Below are 17023 nucleotides of genomic sequence, written 5' to 3'. Positions count from 1 at the left end.
ACAGGTTTAAAAATAATTTCTATGCAAAAATCCATGAATATGCTCGAATTGTTTTTATATTAATTTTGTGGTGCTACAAATTGAACATAGAGCTTTGCTAATGCCAGGTGACCATGGTACCACTGAGCTACAATCTCAGTCCATGGTCTCTCTCAAGCTACAATCATTTGTCCCTTTATTTTGGAGAAATCTTTGGATAGTCACTCTCTGTGTTAAAGCTCACATTATTTTTCAGGTTTCATTTGTACTAAATATCATTAAAATATAATTTATAAATGTGGGTGATGGTGCTTGATTTGTGCTGTTTTTAGGAGTTCGATTCCATATTTTTTATAATTTTATGTAATGAAAATGATTAGTACTTTCAAAGCAAAAATATTTTTTCTGTTTAGAGAGTTCTGGAGTCTGAAGAACAAGTGCTTGTTATGTATCATAGGTACTGGGAAGAATACAGCAAGGGCGCCGACTATATGGACTGCTTATATAGGTGAGTGCTTTGAATCCTGAGCACTTGTAATATCTGCATTCATAGCTCATTGTAAGATCTACTTTTATAGTTGGATGGTGGTAGGCTATATCTTTAATCCTAGCTTTCAGGAGGCAGAGGTAGGGGCAGAGGCAAGCAGATCTCTACAAGTTTGAGGTCAGGCCTGTCTACAAGGTGAATTTTAGGGCAGCCAGGGCTACACAGAGAAACCCTATCTCAAATAAACCAAAATCAGCCAAACAAGATTTATTTGTATATGAGTGTCTTACCTGCATGTGTGTCTCTGTACCTCTTATGTACCTGGCATCCTCAGGCCAGTAGATGGCATCAGATCCCTTTGGACTGGGGTTACAGGTGGTTGTGGATGTTAGGAATTGAAACATGGTCCTGGAAGAGCACAGGGCCTTCTTTCTGTCCCAGTGATTTGTTTTTAATTAATGTATATTATTCTAATGAGTTTAATTATGAAGGAGTGATTTATATTATTTCCCATTGGAATATGGATTACTAATAGATACTTTGATAGATAGGTCCACATCAGAGCAAGGTGTGTATTTGTGAGACAGTCAGGGGTGTAGACAGTTACCCTTGAAAAAGAAAAAAAGTAAATATTGTATCTGTTTCTTCAAATTGTCTAGAACGTGTTAAACTCCAACAGATGAGTCTAAAAACTCAGGTTGGATGACGCTTAGTGGAGTAAATCTAAGCCATATTTCCAGAAGATAAGTGTGCATTTCAGGCTGAGACCTCTTAGAGCACTTGGTAGTTTTCTCTCAGGCCCCCTGGACATGCTGATTCAGCCATAGCTATGCATCATGCTCCCTCCTTTCCTCCTTTCATTACCCATACTGCTCCATCTTGCTGCCCTTGCCTCCTTTCTCTGGACAACTAATTCTGACAGGTTCTTATTTCCCTTCCTAAATTCTCCTCTTTCCTACATGGTCTCTGGCTGAGGTCCTGTACTTCCGTGGTTCTCTTGAGCTGATCCTATATGATTCAGTCCTATAGAAGTAATACTGTTACATAATGATAGAACTTAAATTTTAGGAAATGTCACTGATGTTTCAACAGCAAAGCTTCTACATTCATAGCCAATGTGGCTATACCATCACTAAGTCTTAGGAATCCCTGTGAAAGTCGTTCATCATTTAAAATACCTGTTCATGACTATTGCTGAGCAAAGCAGACATTTATTGACAGAGTAAATAAATACCAAACACTCACATGAAGTACTTTTCTCTTATTCTAGGCCTAGAGAGTCCACTCTTGTAATCTTAATGGCTTGAGATGAGTGCAGGGATAATTTTGCCATATGCTTTGTGGCTTGTCCCATAAATGGCCTGGGTTTCAGTTTCTCACTGTGGAAAAGCTGATGACTTGGTAGCTCTCCAGGCACAGTCTGCTACTGCACCCTGCTCTGTGGCGGTGCCCACCATAGTATCACAGCAGCTCTCAGTTCTCCGTGTGGTGCTACTCCTTTGCCTTGAGGTTCAACAGAAGTATAGGTTACTTAATCTAAGTTGCCTTTGCAGAAACTAGATTTCACAATGGCACAGTGGCCTTTATAAGAGTAAAAACACAATTTAAAAACAGCTTACTATGAAGTACAGGTTTACTGTGGCTTTAACTTTTATGACATAGTATTTCAACATGGTAAGATTTTATTAACATAACCCCTAGCTAGATTGTAGGTCTTGTTGAAGTTTGAAGAGTAGGTGCCTGTGCACTTAATCAGTTGGGATCGAGGCTCATTCATTTTCTTATATCAGAGCCTTTCTACATGCTTTTTTTTTTTTTTTTGAGACAAAGTCTCATTAGCCTAGGCTGACCTTGAACTCAGCCTGTAGTTGATTACTTCTCAAGCTCTCTAGCTAGGATTATAGGTGTATGCAGCCATGCCTAATTAATGTTATCTTATTAGGGTACTTGGTTACTGTCTAAAATCACTAGCTTTCCACTGTCTATAGCACAGTCATAGAGCTGATACCTGTGGGGGTCAATTAACTGTCCTGTAGTATTGGCATCACGTAACATGCTCACTTGTTTAATTGTATTGGTGGTGAGAGTAGTAATGAGATCCTTTCACAGAGGGCAGTATTGACAATATTAGAAGAAAACACCTCTGTAGTGTTTTTCTTGGGTGGTAGGACTGATCGTGTCTTCTAGGCCTTCCCTTGTTTTTTTGTTTTGTTTTGTTTTTTGCTTTGTTTGTTTGTGTTTTTGTTTTTTTAGACAGAGTTTCTTTTTGTAGCTTTGACTGTCCTGGAACTAGCTCTGTTGATCAGGCCTAGTATACCTCCCAAGGGCTGGCATTAAAGGTGTGTGCTACTGTTGCTTGGTACTTTTCCTTGTTTGTAGTCACACTCTGTAAGAAAATGTATGTAGAGAGAGAAATACCAGTTTCCTCAAGTAGTTTTTGTTCATTTAAGATGGGACTCTCGGGCTGGCGAGATGGCTCAGTGGTTAAGAGCACTGACTGCACTTCCAGAGGTCCTGAGTTCAAATCCCAGCAACCACATGGTGGCTCACAACCATCCATAATGAGATTCGATGCCCTCTTCTGGTGTGTCTAAAGACAGCTACAGTGTACTCATAAATAAATAAATCTTAAAAAAAAAAAGATGAGAATCTCTCACTGTCTCCGAGCTGGTCTGGAACTTGTTGGGCGCAAACTCCCTATTGTTTGGCCTCACCGGGTACATAATTATTTTTTAACATTATTTAATCCATTTTAGAATTGTTGTTTGTTTTGAGACAGAGTCTTGTTACCTTAGCCTGGTCCGTAACTTGCCATGCCCCTTCCTCAGCTTCAAGTGCCGTTGTATATGTGTGTGTACCTGAGCATTTGCTTGCCATTGTATATGTGTATGTGTACCTGAGCATATGTTTGCCGTTGTATATGTGTGTGTACTTGAGCATATGCTTGCCGTTGTATATGTGTGTGTGTACCTGAGCATTTGCTTGCTTATCTGTGGCATTCGTGGCTTTTACAGCCTGGCTCAGGCTACTTATCCACATTTGTATTCAAATGTAAACTTTTGCACGCCCTGTTGTTTTTAGACTGTTACCATTCTTTTACAATTCAGTAATATTTTGAATAGGAATTTCCTTTTAAAACTTGATATTTGCCTGCTGCTCTTTTTTGACTGGTGCTAGAAGAGGTCCTTCACCACCCTTATACTCCAGAGAGGAACTGAGCATATAAAAAGGTTTAGCAATGAAAGGAAAGGACTGTGCATATGGTAGTTGGTAAAGTATTTTGTTTCTCACAGGAAGGTAGAGTTTTTTAGAAGAAGATCAAGGCAGGCCCAAAAGGTAGGAGATCTGAATGAGAGTGGCCAGACATTGTAATCTTGGCTGTAGGGCATTCCAGGCTAGAGACCAGGTTCGTGCTGGCCTGTATTCCTGTCTTAGTCCTTCCTTAGCTGAAAGCCATTGTAAGGAATGCTGCTTGAAGCCAGGAGCATTGTGGTTGAGAATCAAGAGGAAGCGGATCTTCTTTTCCTGTGCTGGGGGCCGTTTCATTCTTACTGTCAGAAAAGCTATTGGTGTAGTAAGCCTCGCAGGAAGTCCAGGGCTAAAAATTTGCCGTTCTCATTTATTTATCTGACTTGTATATGCTTTCTTTTGGTGTTATTACTGAATTAGTCTGTGAATGTATGACTCTAAGATTTAGCGTTCTAAATCAGTTATTTGCTTTCCTGACTGATTTTTGACTTTACATCCATGGTTGTTACATTTGACTTTCAGATATCTCAATACCCAGTATATTAAAAAGAATAAATTGACGGAAGCTGATTTACAGTATGGCTATGGTGGAGTAGATATGAATGAACCACTTATGGAAATAGGAGAGGTAAGAACTTCTTTAAGTGACTGCACACATAGATTTGTATCCGCCCCTTAGTGTGATAGCAGTCAGAGAACTGCTTTGTGGCTTTAGTCTGCCCCTTCCGTCTGTCATAAGGGGTTGGCCCATCTTCATCTAGTATTTACATATTGAACATTCAATAAAGATTTTACAAAACTATTAATTTTCAGTGATTATTGCAGCCATAGGTGCAGGGGAGGTGGCTCTGGGTAAAGTACTTGCCTCTTGACTCTGTAAGGCTGGCAAGCTGGGCTTAATCTCTGGAACATACTTCATGATGGAAGGAGAGAATCAACTCTAGAACATAAACACACTAATAATAATAATTGATAATAACAGCAATAATATGCAAGTATATATATACATACAGTAATGACAATAATATTTGTAATCTTATAATTCTGATGTGATGCTGCTACTTTAAATGAAAAGTTATTTTCTCCTGTTTTTGTTGTTGTTGTTGTTGTTGTTTGTTGTTGTTGTTGTTTTTGAGCCAAATTTGAAACAAGCTTTAAGTAAATGCTGATCAGGACCCTAGATGCCACCAGGTTCTTAACTTGGACTCCTAGAGTATAGATTTCCTTCAGCCTTTGCTTATATTTTAAAATATCAGTAATATTCCTGTTGTTGGGTTTTTTGTATTAAAATAGAAACCTTGAATGAATCTTAAGGGAAAGACTACCTAAATCACCCTTGATGATTTCTGTTTTTCCTGGCAGCTAGCATTGGATATGTGGAGGAAGCTAATGGTTGAACCCCTTCAGAACATCCTCATCCGGATGCTGCTTCGAGAAATTAAAAAGTGAGTTTGGGTTTTCTGTCCTCAGTTAGTACCATTAGTGTGTGGTGTTCCTTGTCAGTTCCGACCAAGTGTGAGTCTACCTGACTTTCTTTGGTCAAGTTTTCACGCTCATGGTCTTCCTGGTTATTTCTGACAGCAAATTCAAACTGGGACTGCCTTCTTGCTTTCCAAATCAGGTAGTTCTCTGTTGGCATACAGCAGCACTACTGATTCCTGCATGTTCATTCTGTACTCTGCAGATGAACTCATTTACCTTAATAGTGGTCTTTGGGGTTTTGTTATTGCTGGTGATGGTTGGTGGTATAAAATTTGGGATATATTTCTACACCCAAGGCTATTTATAAACCAATACTTTTTTTTTTTCCAATTCAAATGCTATTTATTTTTTTCTCCTATATGATTGCTGAGGCTGGAACTTAAAAGATATGTTCAGCTGTGTTAAGGAAAAAAAAATTAGAGAATATCTGCATCCTTGTTTGTTCCTTACCTTAGAGAGAAGGCTGCTCTCTTCATTGAGTACAGTGTGATGCGGATGTGCTCATGTGCCTGGTATTCGGAGCTGAGGAACTACCTCAGTGAGAGTCACAGCGCGTCATTCCCTTCAAACTGAGATGATTTCTAATGTCTTAGCTATAATAACGATGATAATGAGAAATTGCTTCAAGTTTCATGCATGTACTCTTTTTGCTAGGGAGTTGTTCAAGACAGGATTTCTCTGTGTAGCCCTGGCTGTCCCGGAACTAGCTCTGTAGACCAGGCTAGCCTTGAACTCAGATCCATCTGCCTCTGCCTCCCAAGTGCTGGGATTAAAGGCGTGCGCCACCACTGCCCAGCGACCTTGTACTTTTAATTAAATTAGTAAGTTAGCAGCTGTGTATTGGTGTGCTTGAGTATATGTCTGAATATTCAAATATATTTTATGTTACTCTTTGTTTCAGTGATCGTGGTGGAGAAGACCCAAACCAGAAAGTAATCCATGGGGTTATTAACTCCTTTGTTCATGTTGAACAGTATAAGAAAAAATTTCCCTTAAAGGTAAAAAGCCTATTTCAAAACATGATGAAACCTGTATTTTCTGAAATTGTTCCAGTTTTTACTAATACAATTTTAATTGATTTTTCAGTTTTATCAGGGAATATTTGTGTCTCCCTTTCTGACCGAAACGGGAGAATATTACAAGCAAGAAGCTTCAAATTTATTACAAGAATCAAATTGTTCACAGTATATGGAAAAGGTAAAAAAATCTCACATCTCATGTGCATTTACCTGTTACACGGCTTACAGTATTTTATTTAAGAGTGTAATATTTACAGTATTTTATTAATATTTAATATTGTTTTAGTGTAAAAGTTTCAATCATATTGTTTCTCCTAAGGAAAAAAATGCTATTTTAGTTACATTATTAAAATTAATATAATATAGGCTGGGTAGATTGCTCTGTGATTCAGAGCACATCCACTTCTTGTAGAGGACCTGAGTTTAGTTCGCAGTGTAACTTCTTGTAATGGTAGGTCCAGAGGACCTGACATTCTTTTTCTGGACTCCATGGGCACCTGAATTCTTGTGCACATACCCACACATAAATGCACATTTTAAAAATAGTCTTTAAAAAGTTAATGTAAAATGGCTATTGTACTGCTGTTCAGGTGTGGTGATCAGAAGACAACCTGTGGGTTGGATTCAGTCCTTCCATCATGAGTTCTGAGAATCAAACTCAGGACCTCAGACTTGTCTGTAAATGCCTTGATTCAGTTATGAAGCTTGGATTCAATCCCCAGTACTGCATAAGCTGGCATGGGATGAATGCCTGTAATCCCAGTGTCTAGCAGAGATAGGATGATCAGGAGATCAAGATCCTCAGCTGTTTAAGGAAATTCAGGTGAGCCTGTGATACACACCACCATGTTTCTAATATAAATAAAATAACAAGGTGGGAAGAAAAAGTGAAGAACAAATAAAGTAATCTGAGTCACGGTTAACTCTTGGTCTGCTGAATGTTGAACAATGTATCAAACCATCAGATGGAATTTTAAACCCTACAAATGTTTTCAAGAGTGATAAAGAGTCATTGTAAAGGGACATGAGATTTTTACTGCTGTCATAAGTTTTCAGTTCTTGATGTTTTGAGAGTGAGTCTTGCTCTATAACCTAGACTGGTCTTTGAGTCATTGCAGCCCTGTGGCCTTCCTTCACCTCTGAGTCCTGGGATTACACAGAGACATATCACTATGTCTGGCTTAACTAGCTTCGGTTTGAAGGGTTAAAGTTCAAACAATTTGTTATTGGATGACTTCTGTTAGTTGGTTTAACTGAGAAGATAAAATATTCTAAGAGGACCAGCAAAAGAATACAGCGAACACCTTTTAAAGTCTAGAGACCTTTATTTTCCTGGCTGGATGGTGGTGATGCATGTAGTTAATCCCAGCATTTGGGAGGCAGAGGTAGGCGCATCTCTCATGAAAATCTAGGGACCTTTATTTTTTTTCTAACTACCCATAACTCTTGGCATTTCAGTAGAATAGAGAGATGGGTCTAGTCTTGATTGTAATGATTCCTTCCTCATTGCCTGTTGTAATGATTTCCCTTCTTACTTGCAGACTGACCAACCAGCAGTCTTTAAAAGGTCACACATAATTTCCATAGCTTCATATCAGAGCGCTCTCCTAGTCCACACACTAGCACTTGTGTATGTCTTACTAGCATACTCCTTAAGGCTACAATATTGTCATTTTGTTTGTTAAACAATTTGTCATGTTCTTTGCCTCCCATCTTCGTTAGCTTTTCATTGTCCTGTATTTTATGTGGATTTGATTCCTTTTCATGCAGGGTAATCTTTAATACAAGGTCTTGGTTGACATATTTCGGTCAGTATACAAGTCTTTAATGTGGCAATTAAGGATTGTGTATGTAGTTTGTTCTTATTTCATAAAAATGGGAACAAGGGAGAGGAATGTTTTCATGTCATGACTTTCACTCTGCACTCCTGTTGTGCTGGGCCCCAGGACAGCAGGTGACTTGGGCTGACGATTGGCAGCTGCTGGAGTGCAGCTGGGGCATGTCGGTGACAGTGGCTTACGTTGATCTGAAATGACTAATACATTTTGAGTTGAAATTGGTTGTGTAAAGCTTTACCATAACCTTACCCGCATTCTCCTAGAGGCATTAAGAGTTGGCTCATGTGCATCATAGATCATGTTATAAGGATGTATTTCTGTAGGTTCTAGGTAGATTAAAAGATGAAGAAATTAGATGTCGAAAATATTTGCATCCAAGTTCATATACTAAAGTGATTCATGAGTGTCAGCAGCGGATGGTAGCAGACCACTTACAGTTCTTACATTCAGAGTGCCACAGCATCATTCGGCAAGAAAGGAAGAATGGTAAGTGCCCAGGGACCAGTGAGTGGAAATCAAACGATAAGTCCGATTTTTCTGCTGTTTCTTCCTTACCTTAGATTTAAAGCACACTTTAATATCCCCTGGTATATTACATATTTCCTTAGGATTATTGGTTAATTGTTTGGAAAAGCATTTTCAAGGTACAGTATAAAGTATAAAATGATGAGTTAAGAAAATGTGTTTATGGTTTTATATATCACTAGGGCTACTTTCCTTATAGACAGTAGGAAATCAAATCAGGAAGGATAAAACAGGTGCTCAGTCTAACTCACTTTAAAGCAAGAGTTCCCTGAGACACCAGCAATAAATGGTGAAAACATTTATTTTATTGCTGTTGTTTGGTGGTGTTTGTGTGTGATTGGCTATGTAGTCAGGAAGAATATAGGACATATTAAGGAAGTATGTAGGATACCAAGAACTTCCAGTAACCTGGGATGAGAGTATAAATTGATGAAGCCATATTGCAAAGCTAACACTGAGTACCAAAGCAATGTATATATGTATATTTCATGGCCTAGCAAGTCTCCCAGCTATGGGCCTCCTTCCCTTATGCATCTGTGCATGTGTATATAAAAATATACAACAGTCTTTCATAGCAAGGTTCCTTTAATGACTAGAAACAGTCACACATCCAGTGATGATTATACTGGGGATTATTACAGAGGAGTAGCCATGAGTTCATGAAAGCTAAACACAGCAGAGACGAGCCTTATGTTCTACACACACACACAAAACAGCCAAGAGAAAGAGTTATGTAATTGTGTTCATAGTTCAAGCCAGAGGAGTTCAGCTGTGGCTACTTTCCCTTACAGAGGAGTAGTAGTATTGGGAGATGGATGCAGGCCATATCTAGGTTTAGGTAATATCTACTATATCTGGGTGTGCATATTTGGGGTGTTGTGTGTTCATCTGTGATAATTCACGGAGCCGTATCTGTACAGTTGCCTACATGTATATTAACCCCTCAATAAGATGTTTAAGATAAATACAGTACACAGTTCAGTGACACAGGAGCTGTTTTTTTTTTTTTTTAAGATTCATTCATTTATTTTTTATTTTATTTGCTTTGGTGTTTTGCCTACATGTATGTATGTCTGTGTGAAGGTGTGAGCACCATATAGGTGCTGGGAATTGAACTGGGGCTACTGGAAGAGCAGCCAATGCTCTTACCTGCTGAGCCATTTCTACCCACCTTGCTGCTAGGTTCTCTGCTTAGAAGGATCTGCCCACAAGATTGGCACAACCATAGCACCTTTAATAGAGGTCTCTATTACAGATACTATCTTAGGGTTTCTATTCCTGCACAAACATCATGACCAAGAAGCAAGTTGGGGAGGAAAGGGTTTATTCAGCTTACACTTCCACACTGCTGTTCATCACCAAAGGAAGTCAGGACTGGAACTCAAGCAGGTCAGGAAGCAGGAGCTGTTGCAGAGGCCATGGAGGGATGCTACTTACTGGCTTGCTTCTCCTGGCTTGCTCAGCTTGCTTTCTTATAGAACTCAAGACTGCCAGCCCAAGGATGACACCACCCACAAGGGGCCCTCCTACCCTCGATCACTAATTGAAAATATGTCTTACAGCTGGACTCATGGAGGCATTTCCTCAAGGGAGACTCCTTTCTCTGTGATAATTCCAGCTTGTGTCAAGTTGACACACAAAACCAGCCAGTACAGATATTCTTGCCCATAGTATTAATTACAATATAATTTCCCATTAATTTTCAAGTAACTAATAAAGTTGTGAAATATGTGGATTTGCTTTATGTACCAGTATAAAATTCGTGTACATTAAGCTATGCTGCAGTTACCAGTAGCACACACATGTACAGTAGCACTTGAGTGAAAAAGAAGGGGAAAAATATGAGTATTCTCTTGATTTGATATGAGTATTCTTTGATATGAGTATTCTCCATCACCAGGACATAGTACCAGCAACAACATCTGCTTTCTTTTGCAGAGGACAGCACAGCAGCTGGGAAGAGAGTTTATGTGTTTGGGTTCAAGTGGCAGGTGGCTTTTATCCACATACTCCTTTTAACTTGTACATTTAAAAGCATGTATTACATAATAAGGTTGTTTGTAAAGTTAATAAACTCTTTTTCCTCTCAGACATGGCAAATATGTACGTCTTACTCCGTGCTGTGTCCAGTGGTTTACCTCATATGATTGAGGAGCTGCAGAAACACATCCACGACGAGGGCCTTAGAGCAACCAGTAACCTTACTCAGGAACATGTGAGTTGCACAGGGCAGTTAGAATGCTTCCTTCTACCGGGATGTATAGAGGGTTTGTGTTCTTTTAACCTTGATAAAAAAGAGTTTTGTCATGAGAAACTAAGGCATCTCTATTCTAATATTTTAAATCTTGAATTTACTGAGCTCTTCTTGGGATTAAAACCATTGATTAGCTGCTTCCTCGTAATACTGATAGCATTTCTGACTTTCTGACTATTTGCAGTGTCTGTACAGTCGTGTTGCTTTGTACATGACAGATACTAAAACCTCCCCCGCCTGTATGCTTGCCATTCAAAATACCATAGTCAAATATCCTCACCTTGTCTAACCTTCATTTATCTGAAATGGCCTTTGCTACCTAGTGACCATATATTGTTGCTGTTGTTACTAGGCATGTTTATAGTTTATTGCTAGGTTTGCAGATTCAAAGCATTGAGTGACATTGAACAAAAACTGAACCTCATTTCAGGGTGGAGATGTGAAAATAGGCATTTCCAGAACCCCTCAAATTCAGTCATTTTCTTCCAGAGGGAAACTCAGACTAAGTATTGCTTCCCTTTAAGCTCTGCGTGTGTATGTGTATGTGTGTGTGTGTATACGTCTACGCGCGCCCACTCGTGCACTCACACATGTGGACAGTCAATTCTGCTCAACTAACTCCAGGATCTCATTCTCAGGTACAAGCTTTCTAGTCCTCTTTTCAGAATTCACTCTGGTGTTGATGGGCCTGGGATTTAGGGATTGGCTCTGTGGCCCTTAAGGCATGCTGTTCCAGCATAAGAGTATGTGCGTTTACGTGGCAGAGGACCTGTTAGGCCTGGTGTTGAATGGCAGTCCCATTTGATAAAAAGAAGTCTTAGACTTTTAAGCCCAATGTAACCAGAGATGTGGAGTTGGGGGTATGGAGGAATATGAGTGTGTAAGTATTTACTCTTTATCCAAACTTTGTTCTTGAAAATTTTAAAATATAGATTTATACTTTGTATTTTGTTTTTAGATGCCAACACTATTTGTGGAATCAGTTTTGGAAGTACATGGTAAATTCGTTCAACTTATCAACACTGTTTTGAATGGTGATCAGCATTTTATGAGTGCTTTAGATAAGGTAACTTTTAAACAAATAATCCATGCATGTGATCTCTACATGGGGTTTCCTTTAACTAGTTTTTAGTTGGGCACCTTTGTTAGGCATTCAAATTTGAGATCCTTGAGACACTGAAATGTACATTAAATAACAAGTTTAAATTTGAGAATCTAAGTTTTAAAGTAGTAACAATGAACCTATAGAGTGTCTTATGTCAGTATTACTGGGTTTTTAGTGACCTGGTATACATAATTCTAGTGGTCTTTAGTACAGGTCCTTTGTTAGAGACCTGGCAGTGGCAGGATTGTATTTCTCTACAACTTATACCGCATTTATACTACTTCTCTATAACCTATACCACATTCAGACTGTATTTTCCTATAACCTACACCACATTTAGGCTGTATTCATTCTTGGTTTGAAAGACACCAGGAATTTGAGTTGATGTTTGACATAGGAAATTCACTTTTGGTTTGTGAGATAGTCATCTTTCTGCCACCGTGACAGAACACTGAGCTAAGCAGAAGGAAGTTTTTTAACTCAAGAGTTTCACAAGTTTCTGCCTAATTGTCTGTTTTGCTTTGGGCTTCTCATAGTACATGAAAATATTCACCTAATGGTGATCCAAAAAAAAAACACAGAAAGAAGGAAAAGAAGTCTCCCTCTTCCCCTGGGGCAGCCAATATCCCTTTTAACACCCAGCCTTAAGAGTTGCTGGGGATAGCTCAACCTCCAGCACCCATGTACAAACAGTGGTGTGACAGTATAATCCTAGTCCTGGAGAGGGACTTCGATCATGGGGCTTGCTGTCCAGCTAGCTTATACCCTAGGTCCCATCACAGACTCTGGAGCTCTTGAAGAACAATAGTGAAGGTAGACCTTGCCTTCATTTGTACACGAGTGTGTATACTCCTTTATGTGAACACCTATACATTATGTACTGGATAGAGAGAATAACTAAACTGTGGATATCATAGACATAGACCAGACAGCTGATCCTTAGCCACCTGTGTGCTTCTGCCTGCTTCTGGTAACTAATCACTGGGCTGTTTTCTTGTGTAGGCCCTTACATCTGTTGTAAATTACAGAGAACCCAAGTCTGTTTGCAAAGCACCTGAACTGGTAAGTTTAGTTGCTTGAACATAATCTCATGCGAAGTTGGTAAAGGGAAGTTTCTAGAATGGCAAATTAATTTGTTTTGTGTACTTATTTTCAGAATATGAAAATTGTCTGCATTATATATATGTATATATATATTTTTAAAATTTATGTTCAGAATGCATTACACCATATGCCCTTTTTAACCAAAGGAGAAAATGTTTCATAAAGATGATAATCCTGTTAAAAAGGCATGTGTACTGTTCATTATGGTCACTAACTGCTGATTAGTTTTTTTCTCAGTTCTAGTGTTGAATGTTTTTAAAACTTAGCTATCATACCTGTTTTCCATTCATAGTTTTACAGTGTGACTTTAGGACGTAACAGCTTTCAGTATCTGTTGAGCCACTTTTGCTTTGCTTTTGTCTCGTTGCCGGTAACTGTTTACTGGCTTGTTTTCATGTTATTTATGCCCTTATATCTATTCTAAGTGACATACCTGTGAGGCTTTGAGTTGCCGCCTGCCTTTGAAGTGTCTGTCCAAAGGATCCTTTGTAAGATATATTACCACTTTCTCTTTGAGCTTGCTAAGTACTGTGACAACTTGCTAAAGAAGTCAGCGAAGGGGATGACTGAGAATGAAGTGGAGGACAAGCTCACCAGCTTCATCACAGTTTTCAAGTACATCGATGACAAGGACGTCTTTCAGAAGGTGAGGGGAGCAGCCTTTGGATTGAAGCTACCAGCTTCACCCTATTCTGAATTTCAAGTCACAGTGAAAGTAACCATTCTGTTTTCTTGCAGTTCTATGCAAGAATGCTAGCAAAACGTCTAATTCATGGGTTGTCTATGTCTATGGATTCTGAAGAAGCCATGATCAATAAATTAAAGGTAATGTAAATCTTTAGTGTGCTAGATAATATAGAAATCATTGTACCAACAGCCAAGTATGTTCATTATATGTAATGACTGCATACTTCACAGCAGTGCAGTAATTTATAGTTTGTATACAGCAGGCTGTGTAAATGGTCAGACATGAGTGTATTTGCATACAGTGTTAGGTGTCAGTATGTGACTCAAAGGACCAGAGGTTTCCAGTGATTTAGGATGATCTCCAAGTTCAGTATTAATAAAAACAAAAACAAAACCTCTGGCCTCCTAATTCATCCCTGGCTGATCATTCTCAGTTTAGGTTATATGCTTTGCACCTTGTTTTCCAGCAAGCCTGTGGTTATGAGTTTACCAGCAAGCTGCATCGAATGTACACAGACATGAGTGTCAGCGCTGATCTCAACAATAAGTTCAACAATTTCATCAGAAACCAAGACACCGTGATCGATTTGGGGATTAGTTTCCAAATATATGTCCTTCAGGTATAATAGTACTTTTTTTTTTTTAGATTTATGAATCATTTTGACAATGTGGTATTAAAGGTTAGCAAATGATGCCTGATAACATTCAGTCAGCTTTGAGTTGTGGACCACACTTTACAGACTTGGAATAAAAGGGACCTGATGGTGAGGGCCATAGCACTGTCAGAATTCCAAGAAAGAAAAAGGTGTCTCAGCAACTCACCATTGAAATGCTGTGTGTTGTGAGGTGGATGTCTGTTGAACATTCTGTCTTACTGTTCCCTTTTAGGCTGGTGCATGGCCTCTCACTCAGGCTCCTTCCTCCACATTTGCAATTCCCCAAGAGTTAGAAAAAAGTGTACAGATGGTAAGTGTGCCGGGAAGACAACAGTAAGCAAAGGCATTGCAGTGACTCCTTGTGTATGTCTGTGTGGGGGTGGTGTGTGTATGTCTGTCTCCTTGTTGCCCCACTATGTGTGCATGTGGGTGTGTGTATTTCAGTTTGGGGTCTATTTGTGATACCTAGCTCTTAGTAAAGCACCTGTAATTCATAAGGTGTGGTATTTGATGAAAGTTTAGGGATAATGGGATGGATGGCTCAGTGGGTGATGGGACTTGCTTGATGAAGTCTGGCAAGCTGGATTCAGTCTTCACAACCCATGTGACTGTTGGAGAGAACTAGCTCCTATGAGCTGTCCTCTAATGCTCACGTGTGGCCACAGCGTGGACCATTCCAAATATATAGTTAAACAAGTAATTAAATGTGTATTTATCTTAGAAAAAGGAAAAAGCTTCAAAATCATTCTACTTTTTCTTTTTTTTTTTTTTTGGTTTTTTGAGACAGAGTTTCTCTTATAGCCTGGGCTGTCCTGGAACTCACTCTGTAGACCAGGCTGGCCTCGAACTCAGAAATCCACCTGCCTCTGCCTCCCAAGTGCTGGGATTAAAGGCGTGCGCCACCACTGCCCAGCTCATTCTACTTTTTCATTTGAACTTTGAGGCCATGTTTAGGCTTCACTGAGTCCCCAGCTTTCTTGTAATTGGGGCAAGCGTTATATATAGGCTGAGATGCGGAAACATAGGATGTGCAAGCTGCATGTTGAAGTGAAGAATCTCTAAAGTGGGACAGAAATCCTAGAAGACTGACCTGGTACAGGTTATCTGGGAGTTCACATATGCACATAAATGGACAAATACATAAATACATTTTTACATTAAAAATAAAATGAAATATAAAAATGTCAACTAGGGCTGTGGCTCACGAAGAAACTTTGGGTTCTACCCCAATACAAACGTAATCTAACGCTATTGTCTTTTATACATCCAATCTAGCCAAGGAATTTTTTAAATTCATAAGCTTTGATTTTTTTTTTTTTTTTTTGGTTTTTTTTCGAGACAGGGTTTCTATGTGTAGCCTGGCTGTCCTGGAACTCACTCTGTAGACCAGGCTAGCCTCGAACTCTCAAACTCAGAAATCCGCCTGCCTCTGCCTCCCAAGTGCTGGGATTAAAGGCATGTGCCACCACCGCCCGGCATAAAGAACTTTCTTTCTTTCTTTTTTTGTTTTGTTTTGTTTTGTTTTGTTTTTCAAAACAAGGTTTCTCTGTGTAGTCCTGGCTGTCCTGGAACTCACCCTGTAGACCAGGCTGGCCTCAAACTCAAGAAATCCGCCTGTCTCTTGATAAAATTTTTTAAGGAAGTTGTTTTTCAAGATTTATTTATTATGTGTACAACATTCTGCCTGCATGTGTGCCCCCAGGCCAGAAGAGGGCACCAGATCTCATTATAGATGGTTATGAGCCACCATATGTTTGCTGGGAATTGAACTCAGGACCTCAGAAGTCAGATGAGGTTGTAGGATCCCCTGGAACTGGAGTTGTGAGCAATTTATAAGCTATTTCTTGTGGGTTCTGGGAGCCAAAATGTCATTTGCAATTGTATGCATTGTTAATTACTGACTCCTTAGACTCTTGTTCATACAGTTATAAAGTTAAATGTACTAATATCAGCAAAAGGCAGTAGATAGACACCTTGAACCCTAGAGCTTCGTACATGTGATTGTATACATGACTGTTATATCATAGACCCCACTTTCTATTAACCACACATATACATGGGCCAGCCTATCATTTATGGGAAGCAATGTGCTGGTAAATGTAGATACGGTTTTCATGTTGAAATGTACATGATGTTATATTTGGTCTTTAAACAGAATATATTAATATATTAATATAAGGTTAATATATTAATACAGATTAATATTGCTACTGATATTATTTCTGATTTTATACAAAGAAGTAAAATTAGCAGGTGTTAATTTGGGAAATGTAGACAAGGTGTTAATAAAGCGTTGGGATAGGACTGAGTGAGACTCGGGGCTGAGATGGGGTGAGGTGACTGCGGCTCAGACAGGAGGACTGTAAGGATCTGGGTTTAGATCCCGGTGCCCAGGGCTGTACACAGAGAAGATACAGGGACACTGAGGAGTCCTAGCCGGCCAGTGCAGCCCAGAGAACAAGCTCCAGACTCAGTGAAGCCCTCTCTCAAAATAATGTGGAGAAACACTCGAGGAGGACATGCCCATGTTAACTTTACCCTTTATACACACACACATACACACACACAGACACACACAGACACACAAACACAGAGAGAGAGAGAGAGAGAGAGAGAGAGAGAGAGAGAGAGAGAGAGA

General features: G+C 39.3%; 1 protein-coding gene across 3 annotated transcripts in view; it reads left to right on the top strand.

Annotated features, from left to right (window-relative positions):
- The window catches only part of Cul2 (cullin 2), a 46093-nt gene that overhangs the window by 22660 nt on the left and 6410 nt on the right, over positions 1-17023 (top strand). For all 3 annotated transcript variants that reach the window (XM_028782654.1, XM_028782652.1, XM_028782653.1), the window contains 13 exons: positions 393-487; positions 4238-4343; positions 5078-5160; positions 6099-6195; positions 6284-6394; positions 8378-8540; positions 10670-10794; positions 11792-11899; positions 12941-13000; positions 13560-13688; positions 13781-13867; positions 14197-14349; positions 14618-14695. In XM_028782654.1, the coding sequence (XP_028638487.1) occupies positions 393-487; positions 4238-4343; positions 5078-5160; positions 6099-6195; positions 6284-6394; positions 8378-8540; positions 10670-10794; positions 11792-11899; positions 12941-13000; positions 13560-13688; positions 13781-13867; positions 14197-14349; positions 14618-14695 (1395 nt within the window). The remainder of the gene's footprint in view (positions 1-392; positions 488-4237; positions 4344-5077; positions 5161-6098; positions 6196-6283; positions 6395-8377; positions 8541-10669; positions 10795-11791; positions 11900-12940; positions 13001-13559; positions 13689-13780; positions 13868-14196; positions 14350-14617; positions 14696-17023) is intronic.

Source organism: Grammomys surdaster, unplaced genomic scaffold (genome assembly GCF_004785775.1).
Source record: "Grammomys surdaster isolate TR1022 unplaced genomic scaffold, NIH_TR_1.0 834, whole genome shotgun sequence".
NCBI lineage: Eukaryota > Metazoa > Chordata > Mammalia > Rodentia > Muridae > Grammomys > Grammomys surdaster.
Note: the sequence above shows the minus strand (reverse complement) of the source record. Positions and strands in the feature narration are given on the sequence as shown.